The sequence below is a fragment of the Scyliorhinus canicula genome, chromosome 13 (assembly GCF_902713615.1).
Source record: "Scyliorhinus canicula chromosome 13, sScyCan1.1, whole genome shotgun sequence".
Lineage (NCBI taxonomy): Eukaryota > Metazoa > Chordata > Chondrichthyes > Carcharhiniformes > Scyliorhinidae > Scyliorhinus > Scyliorhinus canicula.
This window is the reverse complement of record NC_052158.1, coordinates 14,925,626-14,941,571: the sequence shown is the minus strand read 5'-3', so window position 1 is coordinate 14,941,571 and position 15,946 is coordinate 14,925,626. Positions and strand designations below refer to the sequence as shown.

The window sequence follows — 15,946 nt, the reverse complement described above, 5'->3', positions numbered from 1 at the left end:
CCATCAATAGATGTTAGTTCTCAGAATCACAACCCTTATATATGAGTAATCTCGCACCTTTAATCTAATAAAATGCCCCAAAGTGCTTCACAAGAGAATTATAAAACAAAATATGACTTTGAGCAACACAAGGAGATATCAGCGCAGGTGACCAAAAGCTTCATCAAAGAGATCGACGTTAAGATATGTCTTAAGATAAGGGTGGTGGGTATGGTACTGGTTAGCACTACTGCTTCACAGTGCCAGGAACCCTGTTTCAATTTCGGCCTTTGGTCACTGTCTGTGTGGAGTTTGCGCTTTCTCCCCGTGTGTGCGTGGGTTCCCCCCGGGTGCTCTGGTTTCCTCCCACAGTCCAAAGATGTGCAGGTTAGGTGGATTGGCCATGCTAAATTGTCCCTGAGTGTTCAAAGATGTGCAGGTTAGGTGGGAGTTACGAAGGTAAGGTGGAGGAGTGGGCCTAGGAAGGGTGCTCTTTCAGAGGGTCAGTGCAGACTCGATGGGCAAATGACCTCCTTCAAAAGGGGCTGGTTTAGCTCACTGGGCTAAATCGCTGGCTTTTAAAGCAGACCACGCAGGCCAGCAGCACGGTTCGATTCCCATACCAGCCTCCCCAGACAGGTGCCGGAATGTGGCGACTAGGGGCTTTTCATAGTAACTTCATTGAAGCCTACTCGTGACAATAAGCCATTTTTCATTTTTCATTTCAAAAGGAGGAAAGTGAGGTGGAGAGGTGGAATTCCAGAGGAGACTGAAAGCATGGCCACCGATGGTGGAGGCATTAAATCAGGGAATGCACTAAGAGGCCAGAATTAGAGGAATGCAGATATCTCGGTGGGTTGTGGGGTTGGATGAGCGGAGACTACAGAGATAGGGAGGGGACGAAACCACAGAGGTATTTGAGAGTTTTAAAATGAACGTGTCACTTGACCGGGAGTCATTGTAGGTCATCAAGCACAGAGATGATGGGGGGTGGGGCTGGGTGCAAGTTAAGATACGGGCAGCAGCACAGAGGAAGCCATTCAGCCCATCAAGCCCATGCTGTTCTTCTGTAGAAAGATTGGGTGTACCACTTCTTCTAATCCTCCTCTGTCCAATTGGACTATTGAAGTCGGTGGTTAAGGCGGAGGGACAGCTGAGGAGGGTAACGGAGGTGTATGAATTTGGGGGAAAAGCTAGCAGGATGCTGGCCCATCAGCTGAGGAAACAGGAGGTGGCAAGAGAGATTGGGAAAGTGAGGGATACAGGAGGGAAGGTGGTTTCTGGACCCAGCAGGGGTGAATGATGTGTTTTGGGAGTTTTACAGTAAATTGTATAAATCGGAATCCCCAGCCGGGGAGGAGGGGATGAAGTGATTTTGGGGGAGGTGCTGGAGTTCCCAAGGATAGATGAGGAGGTGGTGGAGGATCTTGGAGTCCCAATTGGACTCGGGGAGGTTATAGAGGGGGTGGGGGCGATGCAATCGGGCAAAGCCCGGGGGCCAGACGGATACCCGGTGGAGTTCTATAAGTAGTTTCCTGGCTGTTGGGGCCGCTTTTGGTCAAGGCTTTTAATGAGTCAAAAGAATTGGGAGTGCTTCCCCCGACGTTATCGCAGGCATCGATTTCCCTTGTTTTGAAACGGGATAAAGATCCGGAAAGCTGTGGGTCGTATAGGCCAATCTCCCTGCTAAATGTGGATGCAAAATTGCTGGCAAAGATCTTGACCACGGGGATAGAGGACTGTGTTCCGGGGGTAATAGGGGAGGACCCGATGGGATTTGTTACCTGCCGTCCAACATTAGACGGCTCCTTAACGTAATAATGATGCTGCGGCGGGACGTGTGGTTGAGGTGGTGGCGGCCATGGATGCAGAAAAGGCCTTTGATCGGGTGGAGTGGAAATATCTATGGGAGGTCCTGGGAAGGTTTGGGTTTGGGCAGGGATTTGTGGATTGGGTCGGTTGCTATATCAGGCACCGTTGGCAAATGTAAGGATGAATCGGATGTGATTGGAATATTTCAGCCGGTATTGGGGGACGAGATAGGGGTGTCCACTCTCCCCACTACAGTTTGCCCTGGCCATAGAGCCTTTGGCAATGGCACTGCGAACATTGAACGTTTGCCGCTGATAAAGAGGGGTGGGGTGGAGCACAGAGTCTCGCCCTATGCGGGCGATTTGCTCCTTTACACTACAGACCTGTTGAGGAGGATTGTAGGAATTATGGAGACACTGGAGGAATTTGGCCAGTTCTCAGGTTATAAATTGAATATGGGCCAGAGCTAAGTTTTTGCAATCCAGGCAAAGGGGCAGGAGAGGAGACTGAGGGAGATGTCGTTTAAGGTGGTGGGAGGGAGCTTTGGAGTGTCGGAAGATCCGGGACCCCAGGGGGGAAGAGAGGCCGACGTTTAGGCCTTTGCCTCCCCGGTGGCCCGGAGACGGATTCTGCTGGGATGGAGAGACTCGGAGCCTCCGAAGTCGGGGTTTGGGTCAGCGACATGGCCGGGTTTCTTAGGCTGGAGAAAATCAAATTCGCCTTAAGGGGTTCATTACAGGGGTCCGCTCGGAGGTGGCAGCCGTTCAGCGACTTCTTCAAGGAAAATTGACCATCAGCAGGGGAGATGGGAGTGGGGTGGTTGGGCGGGGGTTGGAGGGGGAGGCATGGGAGTGATGAATATGGTTAGGAAAACTAATGGAGAACTGTGAGATGGAGTAGTTACATGGACCATGGTAGTCAGGGTATAGGTTTGGGGGGAAGATGTTTATGTTTTTGTTTGTTTGGTGGATCTCTTTGTTTAAAATGTTAAAATTATAAATGCCTTAATAAAATATTTCCCCCCCCCCAAAAAAAATTGAAGTCGGTGGTGAGTAATATGGGCAAGTCTGTCAACCTAGTATTCCACCTGAACACCACCCCCCACCCCCCACCCCCACCACGGGTACCTGCCCAGCGAGCTAGATTAAAATTGCTCCCTTTTTTTTAAAGAGCCATTCAATGAGCCCCTCCCCGCTGTTTCTGCCCACTGAGGGAGAGCTGCACTGTCAGATGTGTTGCCGCATCGGAAATGACCCCGCAACACCGTATTGAAGGGGAGCAAGGGAGTTCCTCCCAGTGTTCTGGGCCAGTGCTTCACCCCCGTAATTCCCTTCCTGGAGAAAATATCCCCAGCCTGTCCAATCCTTCGCCACCATGATAAACTCTCAGATCTGCAATCGCCTTCTCTGCGGCTTCTCCATGCTTAGTATCATATGGAGGCCTGAATGGTGAAGTATTTTTAAATTGGTCAATGACGTGTTGCTGGCCGAGGAGGCAGGGGGTTGATTCAGTGAGTGAGCCAGCTGGGAAAGGGTTAACTTTTGCTCGAAGCTCCACTGCCGATTGCTGCAGCTTGTAGGAGTTCCCAACCCAGAAGAGAAGTGATCTTGTTGAACTGCAATCGGCAATACACAGTAAACACATCTTCAGTTGCTCAGTATCCGCTCAGCATGGCCATAGCTTCTGCTCTGACCTGTGCACTCCTTCTCTCAGCTTATGCTCACGTTGTCTCCCCGCATGGTAAGTACTCCCACTTCATCCTTCCTCACAGCAAAGTTGATCTTATTTATCCTGGAGTTCCTAAGCTCCGAGGATTCAGGGTCATGTACAGGGATAGGGGTTGGGAGCAGGGCGAGGGTTAGGAATCACTCAGGTTCATGGCTGGAATTAGAGTTAGGGATAGAGATATGTCTACGTTACGGTTAAGGCTAAGGTTGGCATTAGGGTTAGGGTTATAGCTGGAGCTAGGAATAAGATTCGGGGCCAATTGGGGGACAAGATTAGAGTTGGGAATGGGGTTCAGGTCTTGGCTATGGTGAGAGGTTTGTTTAGTCTGAGGGTAAGGGAGAGGGTTAGAGATACTGGTAAGGCTTGCGTTATGGTTCAGTTTAGGATAGGGTAAGGGTTCGTGTTTCGGGTTAGGGTTCGCGATAGGGTGTGAGCCTGTGTTCAATTGTGATTGGAGTTTGGGTCATGTTACGGGATGAAATTAGGAATAGGGTTACATTGTGGCTGTGGTTAGGACTCAGTTAATGGTCATTGTTACGGCTACGATTCAAGATAGGGTCAAAATTGGGATAAGATTTCGTATTTGGTTACAGTTAGGTTTTAATCACGAGGGTGAGGATTTCAGACATGGTTAGAGTACGGAGTTCCCTACCTCTCTCTCCCAGGATTGTTTCTTTTAAAGTCCTTTCAGAGCAAGATTGCTTTATGCTCGAACTTGTCAATTGCTGTCAGGATTTGGGTTCAGATCATTTGCCTGACAGGTGTGAATTCCAAATGGCAAAGAGCCTTTTAACTAATGTGTCGTTGGAGGGGAATAACGTGCAGTAGTGAGGGCGGACTGCACAGTCAGAGGGTCAGTACTGAGGGAGCACTGCAATGTCAGAGGGTCAGTACTGAGGGAGTGCTGCACTGTCAGAGGGTCAGTACTGAGGGAGTGCTGCAATGTCAGATGGGTCAGTACTGAGGGAATGCTGCAATGTCAGATGGGTCAGTACTGAGGGAATGCTGCAATGTCAGAGGGTCAGTACTGAGGGAATGCTGCACTGTCAGAGGGTCAGTACTGAGGGAGTGCGGCACTGTCAGAAGGTCAGTACTGAGGGAGTGTGGCACTGTCAGAGGGTCAGTACTGAGGGAGTGCGGCACTGTCAGAGGGTCAGTACTGAGGGAGCGCTGCGCTGTCAGAGGGTCAGTACTGAGGGAGTGCTGCACTGTCAGAGGGACAGTACTGAGGGAGTGCCGCACTGTCAGAAGGTCAGTACTGAGGGAGTGTGGCACTGTCAGAGGGTCAGTACTGAGGGAGTGCGGCACTGTCAGAGGGTCAGTACTGAGGGAGCGCTGCACTGTCAGAGGGTCAGTACTGACGGAGTGTTGCACTGTCAGAGGGTCAGTACTGAGGGAGTGCTGCACTGTCAGAGGGTCAGAACTGAGGGAGCGCTGCACAGTCAGAGGGTCAGTACTGAGGGAGAGCTGCAGAGTCAGAGGGTCAGTACTGAGGGAGTGTTGCACTGTCAGAGGGTCAGTACTGAGGGAGTCCTGCACCGTCAGAGGGTCAGTACTGAGGGAGTCCTGCACCGTCAGAGGGTCAGTACTGAGGGAGTCCTGCACCGTCAGAGGGTCAGTACTGAGGGAGAGCTGCACTCTCAGAGGGTCAGTACTGAGGGAGAGCTGCACTGTCGGAGGGGCAGTACAGGGAGTGCCACACTGTCAGGGGTTCAATGCTGAAGGACTGCTGGACTTTCAGAGTGTCAGGGCTGGGGGAGTGCTGTACTGTCAGGGGATCAGTACTGAGGGAGTGCTGCACTGTCAGAGGGTAAGCACTGAGGGAGTGCTTCACTGTCAGAGGGTCAGTACTGAGGGAGAGCTGCACTGTCGGAGGGGCAGTACAGGGAGTGCCACACTGTCAGGGGTTCAATGCTGAAGGACTGCTGGACTTTCAGAGTGTCAGGGCTGGGGGAGTGCTGCACTGTCAGGGGATCAGTACTGAGGGAGTGCTGCACTGTCAGAGGGTCAGCACTGAGGGAGTGCTGCACTGTCAGAGGGTCAGTACTGGGGGAGTGCTGCACTGTCAGAGGGTCAGTACTGAGGGAGTTCTGCACCGTCAGAAAGTCAGTACTAAGGGAATGCTGCACTGTCAGAGGGTCAGTACTGAGGGAGTGCTGCACTGTCAGAGGGTCAGTACATAGGCAGTGCCGCACTGTCAGAGGATCAGTACTGAGGGAGAGCTGCACTGTCGGAGGGGCAGTACAGGGAGTGCCACACTGTCAAGGGTTCAATGCTGAAGGACTGCTGGACTTTCAGTGTCAGGGCTGGGGGAGTGCTGCACTGTCAGGGGATCAGTAAGTGCTGCACTGTCAGAGGGTCAGCACTGAGGGAGTGCTGCACTGTCAGAGGGTCAGTACTGGGGGAGTGCTGGACTGTTAGAGGGTCAGTACTAAGGGAGTGCTGCACTGTCAGAGGGTCAGTACTGAGGGAGTGCTGCACTGTCAGAGGGTCAGAACTGAGGGAGCGCTGCACAGTCAGAGGGTCAGTACTGAGGGAGAGCTGCAGAGTCAGAGGGTCAGTACTGAGGGAGTGTTGCACTGTCAGAGGGTCAGTACAGAGGGAGTGCTGCACTGTCAGAGGGTCAGTACTGAGGGAGAGCTGCACTGTCAGAGGGTCAGCACTGAGGGAGTGCTGCACTGTCAGAGGGTCAGCACTGAGGGAGTGCTGCACTGTCAGAGGGTCAGTACTGAGGGAGTGCTGCACTGTCAGAGGGTCAGTACTGAGGGAGTGCTGCACTGTCAGAGGGTCAGCACTGAGGGAGTGCTGCACTGTCAGAGGGTCAGTACTGAGGGAGTGCTGCACTGTCAGAGGGTCAGTACTGAGGGAGAGCTGCACTGTCAGAGGGTCAGTACTGAGGGAGAGCTGCACTGTCAGAGGGTCAGTACTGAGGGAGAGCTGCACTGTCAGAGGGTCAGTACTGAGGGAGTGCTGCAATGTCAGAGGGTCAGTACTGAGGGAGTGCTGCACTGTCAGAGGGTCAGTACTGAGGGAGTGCTGCACTGTCAGAGGGTCAGTACTGAGGGAGAGCTGCACTGTCAGAGGGTCAGTACTGAGGGAGTGCTGCACTGTCAGAGGGTCAGTACTGAGGGAGTGCTGCAATGTCAGAGGGTCAGTACTGAGGGAGTGCTGCACTGTCAGAGGGTCAGTACTGAGGGAGTGCTGCACTGTCAGAGGGTCAGTACTGAGGGAGTGCTGCAATGTCAGTGGGTCAGTACTGAGGGAGAGCTGCACTGTCAGAGGGTCAGTACTGTGGGAGTGCTGCTCTGTCAGAGGGGCAATAAGGGGTGTGCCTGTGTGGGGGGCGGGGACACTGTGTGATTCCCGGGAGAGCGGGGGAATTTTGCCTGTCTCGGTCATAATCCCATTGTCCAGTTAATGAAATGCTGCTCTACACAGGAGCCTCCAGTGTGCGAATCGGCTGCTGCTTCTCTTGCACTACAGGAAAGAACCAACCTGTGCTGGCTTGCCTGGGTGAAACCTGAAGCCGTGGCTGTGAAGTGAGTGCCCAACCCCCTGAATTCAGCCCTTGTTGGGTTGCAGGCGGAGGAGGATCCTTTCTGTGCAAGTTATTCGCAGATAACCAGATCAGTAGATGGCAGTGAGATGGGAATCAGTCGGTGTAAAACAAACACAATTGCCGCACCTCACCCTCCCACAGCCAAGCGGGTCTGGGATGGCGCCTGTTGTCACCCAGAGGCAGACAGGCCTGTTATGACTGACCGTGAGTCAGGCACAATCTGCTGCCATCAGCCTGCAGGAGGAATTGGAAGAAAGGAAAGCTCACGCCAAGGCACAGATTGCGCGCTGATATCTCCCACCAGCAGCCCACATGCACCGCAGAGAGAAACACTTCACAAACAGTCTGGAAAGTTTCCACTGCTCCTTTTGAGTCAGCCCTGGCTGGGAGAGTTGCTGACAGCAGGAATGTGACCTGCATGCCCAGGGTTTCACTGTCTCGCTCTGACTCTCCTCCGCCTTCCCCTCATCCAAACACCTCGAGTTTTTCATTCCTGGGATTATGGGCAGAGCTGGCGAGACTATCTGTCCCTTGGTTACCCCGGGAAAGGAAGAATTGTCACTTTGGAGGGATCCCGGGTAAGGATGGATAGTCACTATGGAGGGATCCTGGGAAAGGATGGATAGTCACTTTGGAGGGATCCTGGGAAAGGATGGATAGTCACTATGGTGGGATCCCGGGAAAGGATGGAAAGCCACTTTGGAGGGATCCCGGGAAAGGATGGATAGTCACTTTGGAGGGATCCTGGGAAAGGAGGAATAGTCACTATGGTGGGATCCCGGGAAAGGATGGATTGTCACTTTGGAGGGATCCTGGGAAAGGATAAATAGTCACTTTGGAGGGATCCTGGGAAAGGATGGATAGTCACTTTGGAGGGATCACGGGAAAGGATGGAAAGCCACTTTGGAGGGATCCTGGGAAAGGATGGATTGTCACTTTGGAGGGATCCCGGGAAAGGATGGATAGTCACTTTGGAGGGATCCCGGGTAAGGATGGATAGTCACTTTGGAGGGATCCTGGGAAAGGAGGGATAGTCACTTTGGAGGGATCCCGGGAAAGGATGGATTGTCACTTTGGAGGGATCCCGGGAAAGGATGGATTGTCACTTTGGAGGGATCCTGGGAAAGGAGGGATAGTCACTTTGGAGGATTGTCCCGAAAAAGGAGGGATATTCACTTGGGAGGTCAATTAAGTGTTAGCCATGTCACTGAACAACGGGACTCCCTCCTTAACGGGCAGCAGTGAGCATATTGGGATGTTACAAGGATCCTACCCTTCATGGTCACCTGTGACCTGTGCCGCTGTACCAAATCTCTGTTCCATATCTGTGCCGTATCTGTACTGTATCTCTGTGACATATCTGTACCATATCTCTGTAGCACATCTCTGTACCGTATCTGTACCGTATCTCAGTAGCACATCTCTCTGTCGTATCTGTACCGTACCTCTGTGCCGTATCTGTACCATATCTCTGTGGCACATCTCTGTACCGTATCTGTACCATATCTCTGTAGCACATCTCTGTACCGTATCTCTGTAGCGGGAACAGAGAATCCTGCTGCCGGCGAGGAACGCGGCGCTCAGGAAAACACGGCTGGCGGAACGGTTAATCCCACCCTCTCTCTTTCTCTGTTTTATTCATACAAATATTGTCATTTTTCCTCTAAACTTTATTATCCCATGGTGGTACAGTTGCACAGTAGTTAGCACTGTTGCTTCACAGCGCCAGGTACCTGGTTTCGATTCCCGGCTTGGGCCATTGTCTGTGCAGAGTCTGCACGTTCTCCCCATGTCTGCGTGGGTTTCCTCCCACAAGTCCCGAAAGACGTGCTGTTAGGTAATTTGCACATTCTGAATTCTCCCTCTGTGTACTCGAATAGGTGCCAGAATATGGCAACTGGGGGATTTTCACAGTAACTTCATTGCAGTGTTAATGTAAGCCTACTTGTGACAACAATTATGTTTACTATTAGATTATTAAAAAGGAACCTAGAGTTTGGGGATCAGAATATTCTAATAACTCAGAGGAAAGCTGCAGTAAGCAAAGAAGGATTGATTTACATATTTACAATCGTCTGTGTAATGCTGCCCCTCACTCTCAGTAGCAATCCTAGCTGGGAGGACTTGTTACACGAGGCCCTGAGTTGGGCCTGCTTTTATCCGTTGCTCCTAACGAGCCCCAGGTATTTGACTTCCGTCTCCCCCTACCTGGGGAACCCGGACTCAATGGGTTCCACGGGGAGATCAATGATTGAAAACTGGGACCGGGCAGGACACAGTTGTTAAGTGGTCAATACTTGGCCACTGCAGCAAGGATGGGTGGGACAACCTGGGCCTAGGATTTCAGAGAGGTTCAGGTGGGTGGCAACCCAGCGAGAAATCTACTTGTGAAATGTTCAATCTCCCCACCCCCACCCCCCTCCATCTCCTCACTTGCAAACCCAGTGGGGAAAACCTAGAATTCTGCCCCCTGATCATGGACAGCTGTACATAGTTCAGTTGTATAAAATGAGCCAGTTGAACACACCGACATCTCAGTAATCATTTCAAAGCTAGGCTAAGCAACTTACAGCAGATAGATAGATGGACGGAATGGTAGGCGGATGGACAGACGAATAAACAAACCATTTGGTGTAATGATCAATTGATGGATAGATCTTTTTTGAAATTTAGAGTACCCAATTCATTTGTTCCAATTAAGGGGCAATGTAGCGTGGCCAATCCACCTACCCTGCACATCTTTTGGGTTTTGGGGGTAAAACCCACACACACACATGGGAAGAATATGCAAATTCCACACGGACAGTGACCCAGAGTCAGGATCAAACTTGGGACCTCGGCGCCGTGAGACTTCAGTGCTAACCACTGCGCCACCGTGCTGCCCCCAATTAATGGATAGATGAATAATTTGATTAATAGAGTGATAAATTGAAAGATAAGATAGATAGAAGGGCAGATAGACAGACAAATAAACAGAGCAGCTAATACAATGATCAATTCATGGATTGATCAATCAGTTGTTTGATAGAATAAAAGATTGATAGATGAGATAGACAGACAGATATAGCATCTACTATCAGTTTTTTGTTATCTATAACACATTGGAAGCATGATGGGTAACTGTGACAGACTGTGTGTTAAGTAATGGGTTAAGAGACATTGCAATTAGTTGTCTCATTTATGTTAAGTGTTCAAAGATTGTCTCATTTATGTTAAGTGTTCAATGATTGACACTGATATGTAAAGGGGCTTCAGGTGGACTCTGGAGCTTGTGATGATCTGTAGAGTCCTGTGCAGAGTGAGTTTGAACCATTAAAGGTGTGTTGGTGAAAAAGGAGCTGAACTCTTGCCTCTTCATACCACAGCATCTCGTACATGTTAACACTATGTGCTGCCAAGAGCTAACATAACTATGTTCATTTTCAGAGCGGCCAGCCAAACCTGAGTTGACAGCAAACTACATGACAATTACTGTTGACACACGTTCTGAGGTAATGTTTGCAGAACCGCTGGTTTAAGATTCTATTTGTGATGATGAAATCCCGCCCCAGCTCCAACCTGCCCATTATTTTTTTTTAAATTTAGACTATCCAATTCATTTTTTCCAATTAAGGGGCAATTTAGTGTGGCCAATCCACCTACCCTGCCCATCTTTGGGTTGTGGGGGCGAAACCCACGCAAACACGGGGAGAATGTGCAAACTCCACACAGACAGTGACCCAGAGCCGGGATCGAACCTGGGACCTCGGCGCCGTGAGGCAGCAGGGCTAACCCACTGCTCCACCGTGCTGCCCCCAACCTGCCCATTATGCTGCCATGTCACAGGATGGGAGGGAGCATCTCTTTGGAAGAGGGCAAAAACATCAGGGAGGTGGAACAGATTGCCCGGGGAGACAGCAGAATAAGTTTGCGGTGCTTCATTCAAAGGCAAATTAGGGGAACTTCTCTCAGAGAAAAGAATATTTTGGGGTGTAATATACGTGCTTTGAGATTTGATATAGGGCAAGTGTGGCTTGGGTGGAATAGAAAACCTTGGACCGATGTTCTTTATCAGTGGGGTTCTCCTTATCGCCTCTATATCTATTGTAGACCAATCGATTAAGATTGATAGCTCTGAAAGGGTTGTCCAATCATGTTACCATGGACCAGAGGCACCAACTGCTCAAGGAGTATTTGACCACCACTTGCCCACTGAATGCCAATGGGCTGACCTCACCAGGAGGCAGTGGCCTGCTGGTATCGTCTGTTGACCCCTGGGGGGGGAAGCTTGGGTTCGAATCCCGCCACGACAGACCCACACAGAGGTCACTGATGGACTATCCTGGGCACCTGCTCCCTCCTATTGCCAGACCCAGGATGCCTACAGAGGTGGTGGGAGTTGGGGGGGATACAGTTTAACCTGGATAGGTGGAAAAATAGGCAGTGATGGATTATTGACCAGCCGTTGTGTTACGCACCCAATGGTACTTTTCTTTGAAATGAACCATCTGCTCCCTCTGCCCGGTGCACCCACACAAGATGCCCTGCAGGAACTCAACAAAGCTGTTCAGTGCCTTCCAACCCTGTGACCTTAATCACCTGGAAGGATAAGGGCAGTAGATACTTGTAAATAACGCCTTCTGCTAGTCCCCCTTCCAAGTCACTCACCATCCTTACTTGGAAATATATTGGCCGTTCCTTCACTGTCGCTGGGTCAAAACCCTGGAACTCCCTCCCTAATGGCACTATAGGTGACACGACACCACAGGGACTGCGGCGGATTCAAGAAGATGCCTCACCACCACCTCCTGAAGGGGCAATTAGGGATGGGCAATAAATGTCGATTAATCAGGAAATCGATCCGACGGTGCTGATTTTACAGTCCCACCGGCTGAAATGTTCCCCAATCCCCTCAGCCAACAGCCTTCACCTTAATGAGCCCCACGTGAGCCCAAACAGGGTCCTTATTACCTTCTCCTGGACTTGGTTTCAACTTTGCATCTCTTCTCTGCAGATTGGAAAGTGTGTCGTGATGGACAGCTATCCCATCCCCAATGTTACCTGGTACAAGAATGGGAAAGTGCTACAACCGAATGGCAATGGTGAGAAACTGGCTGAACAAGCACTACCTTCCCCTTTCAAACGCCTCCCAAGGCCTTGTCCCCTCCCTATCTCTGTCATCTCCTCCAGCCCCTCAAAATTCCAAGATATTGGCAGCGTTTCCAAATCTGCCACCTGAGCACCCCCTGATTTTGATCGTTCCGCCATCGGTGGCTGCATTTTTAGTTGCCTGCGCCCTGGTCTCTAGAAATCCCTCTCTGCAGTTATCCCACGTCTCTCTTTCCTCTTTCACCACATTGCTTAAAACCTGACCATTTCCAGGATTGCTTTGCCTCAGACTCAATTCTCGAGTTGCCCAGGGGGGGACGTGAGCTCATATTCCTCCACCATTGTTGGTCCCCAGTCGCATAACCTGAAGGTCGGTCGCTGAGTGAGTACCATTCGCCTCAATGCCGAGGGAAGAGAATTCTGAGAGGCCTGGATGGAGGGGGAGGCTGATCCCCCCTTGGGCTGGAGAGCCTTCGAACGTCGGGGCATAGACTGACGATGAGTGTCGGCCCATTTAGGGCTGAGAGGAGGAGACATTTTTCCACCTGGAGGATCTTTGAAACTCTCTACTCCACTGTGTTGAGGATGCCCAGTCATTGAGAATGTTCCAGGCTGAGATTGATAGGTTCTTGGGCACTAAGCGAATGAAGGGGCATGGGGAATCCTGCAAGCAAGTGGAATTGAGATCAGAGGATCAGCCATTATCTTGTCGAAATGCGTATCAGGCTTGAGAAGGTCGAGCGGCCTACTCCTGCCCCTTATTTCTTCCATTCTGAGAGGCTTCGAATTGTTATTGAGCGACTGCCCACCCGTGTGGCCCATCGATTTCAACCTGACAGGTGAGATTGGGGGGGGAGACTCTACTCGTGGCACAGAGCCTGCCGATGATCGAGGGGGCAGATGTTCTTGTGCCGGTGATTGGAGTGGCTGGCCGAGGAGGCGGCAGCGGCCTACCCGGTTTTAGTTCCCTCAGTAACTTTATCCGGCTGCAGTGTGAGTTCAGGCCTGTCATCTCTGGTGTGTGTTGTGCGGACCTGTCTCACACCCACGTGAGAGGAGCTCCGCAGTGACTCACTATCTGGCGATTCCATATCAATCCAAGTGTTTTATTTCTGTAGAAAGTTTTACACCTCAGCCTCCTTAATGTCATCAGTCAACATCACTCAATTAGCTGTTCTGGTTAAAAGAGCGCCCCAGTGTCTGATTCTGCTCACTGCATTTTAGTAATGTGCCTTGGCTACCTCGATGGAATGAACTCCAGCTGGAGTGTCGAGCCCTTCCATGTGGTTAAATGTTCCCAAGGTTTTCCTGAGGAATTTGCACGGCACCTTTCACCGCCCCAGAAAATAGTCCCAATGTGCTCTCCGGCCAACTCTCCAAAGTCCGCGCTGCAATGCCAGAAAGGCGGCAAGCTCGGTTGACGCCTGGCAAGATCCCACAAACAGCAATGGCCAGGTGGTCCACTTTACACCAGGGTGCAACACATCAGGGTTTGGCAGCGATGCAACTCCAGCAAACCCTGGGCTGCTGGAAATCTGAAATAAAAGCAGGAGGTTCGGGGGGGGGGGGGGGGGGGGGGGGGGGGGGGGGGGGGGGATCGCTCGCCGGGTCCTGCGAAGAAGGGGAGGGGAGCCTCACATTGTCGGGTCGGTGACCTCTCGTCAAGAACCCTGCCGAATATTTGCAACATTTTTATAGTTTGGAGGTTTTTATTTTCCAATTGAGGGGCACTTTAGCATGACCAATCCACCTATCCTGCACATCTTTAGGTTGCGGGGGTGAAACCCACGCAGACACAGGGAGAATGTGGAAAATCCACACTGACAGTGACCCTGAGCCGGGATTCGAACCCGGGTCCTCAGTGCTGTAGGCAGCAATGCTAACCACTGTGCCACCATGCCAACCTGTCTTGCAGTTAACCCTCAACATCAAAAGCCACATCAGCGAACACTCAGAGTCAAATAGATAGATCCTGAGGAGCACTGGGGAGCCGAGTGGCAGCATCATCGGACTAATACTCCTGTGGTCCGCATTCATTCTCCGGCGAAAGGCGTTCAAATCCTATTGTGGCAGCAAGTGCAATTTTAATTCAATTAATGAATAGATGTCACATTAAAAGCTAGTCTCGGTGCCATGAAGCTATTATCAATTGCAGTTCGCTGCTAATTTCTCAAGATGGGCAATATAAGAGGCAGCACAGTGACGCAGTGGGTTAGCACTGCAGCCTCACGGCACCGAGGTCCCAGGTTCGATCCCGGCTCTGGGTCACTGTCCGTGTGGAGTTTGCACATTCTCCCCGTGTTTGCGTGGGTTTCACCCCCACAACCCAAAGATGTGCAGCGAGGTGGATTGGCCACGCTAAATTGCCCCTTAATTGGAAAAAATGAATTGGGTACTCTAAAATGTGTAGAAAAAAGATGGGCAGTATGAGATGGTGGATTCAAATCGCATTCCATGAAGTAATTTTTAAAAACTTAGTCTGCAGGGAGGTTCTGTGGGGGAATCGGAACGTAGATCCTCAGGCAGCTAAAGGCATAGCCACCAGTGGTGGAATGATTAAAACCGGGCCTACTCCGGAAGGCAGTATTGGAGAAGCCCAGACTTCCCGGAGGGTTCTGGGGATGGGGAGGTTTCAGAGGAGGTGGGCAGGGGGGAGAGGGGTGGGAGGGGGGGGGGGGGGGGGGGGGGAGGGTGGGAGAGAACAAGGAGGTGACACAAGGATGAGCATTTTAAATTGGAGGAGTTGATCGATCAGCGAGCACGGGGAATGATGTGTGAACGGGAGTTTATTTTTATTTTATTATTTATTTATTTATTAATTTTGAATATCCAATTCTTTTCTTCCAATTAAGGGGCAATTCTGCGTGGCCAATCCACCTAACCTGCGCATCTTTTTGGGTTGTGGGGGGGTGAAACCTACGCAGACTCGGGGAGAATGTGCAAACTCCACACGGACAGTGACCCGGGACCATGATCGAACCTGGGTCCTGGTCAGTCAGCAGTGCTACCCACTGCGCCACCGTGCCGCCCCGTGAATGGGGGTTTGAGCGCGAGTTAAGATAAGTAAGGGCAGCATCAGAGCTTTCAGTGGGCTCAAGTCTACCGAGGGTAAATGTAACCAGCAAAGGCCAGTGGTAAATTAGGTGAGGGAGGGTGTGACATTTAATAGAACATAGAACAGTACAGCACAGAACAGGCCCTTCGGCCCTCAATGTTGTGCCGAACAATGATCACCCTACTTTAAACCCACGTAACCCGTATACCCGTAACCCAACAATCCCCCATTAACCTTACACTACGGGCAATTTAGCATGGCCAATCCGCCTAACCCGCACATCTTTGGACTAAAGGTTTGGTCTAAAGGTTCCCGGGCTGCGGAGATGGTGAGAGGCAAAGGGCAGGGGAGAGCGGGGTATGAGACCCCCTCCTAATTGCAAAGTGAGCACCAAGTGAACAAGACGGTAGGTGCTGATGTTTTATTAATTTCACCCTCGCTCCTCGTTACAATGGATCAGTCAGTGACTCATGGTCAAGACTGTCGCTTACAGAACCCTACCCCGGCAAGGCTCAACCACTTTATATTTAATTCATTCTGGGCATGGGGGCACCATTGCCCAGAGTTTCCGTGAGGAACTGGTGATGGGATGTGTTCATCTCGAACCCGCCCCCACACTGCTGATAATTCTTTATATATAGGTTTGCTACAAGCGAGGGGGCCCCATGCTGGCGACGGTCCCTTTTCACGGCTGTGTGGTCTCCCAGCCATTCTAACGGGATGGC

At 51.1% G+C, this 15,946-nt stretch overlaps 1 protein-coding gene across 1 annotated transcript in view; it reads left to right on the top strand.

The window, feature by feature from the left end:
• Positions 1 to 3,323: 3,323 nt before the first annotated feature.
• LOC119975977 (CD166 antigen-like) overlaps positions 3,324 to 15,946 on the top strand; it is a 45,112-nt gene continuing 32,489 nt past the window's right edge. Inside the window, exons 1-3 of the mRNA XM_038815979.1 lie at positions 3,324 to 3,531; positions 10,505 to 10,569; positions 12,072 to 12,159. Coding sequence (XP_038671907.1) covers positions 3,462 to 3,531; positions 10,505 to 10,569; positions 12,072 to 12,159 — 223 coding nt within the window. The 5' untranslated portion in view covers positions 3,324 to 3,461. The remainder of the gene's footprint in view (positions 3,532 to 10,504; positions 10,570 to 12,071; positions 12,160 to 15,946) is intronic.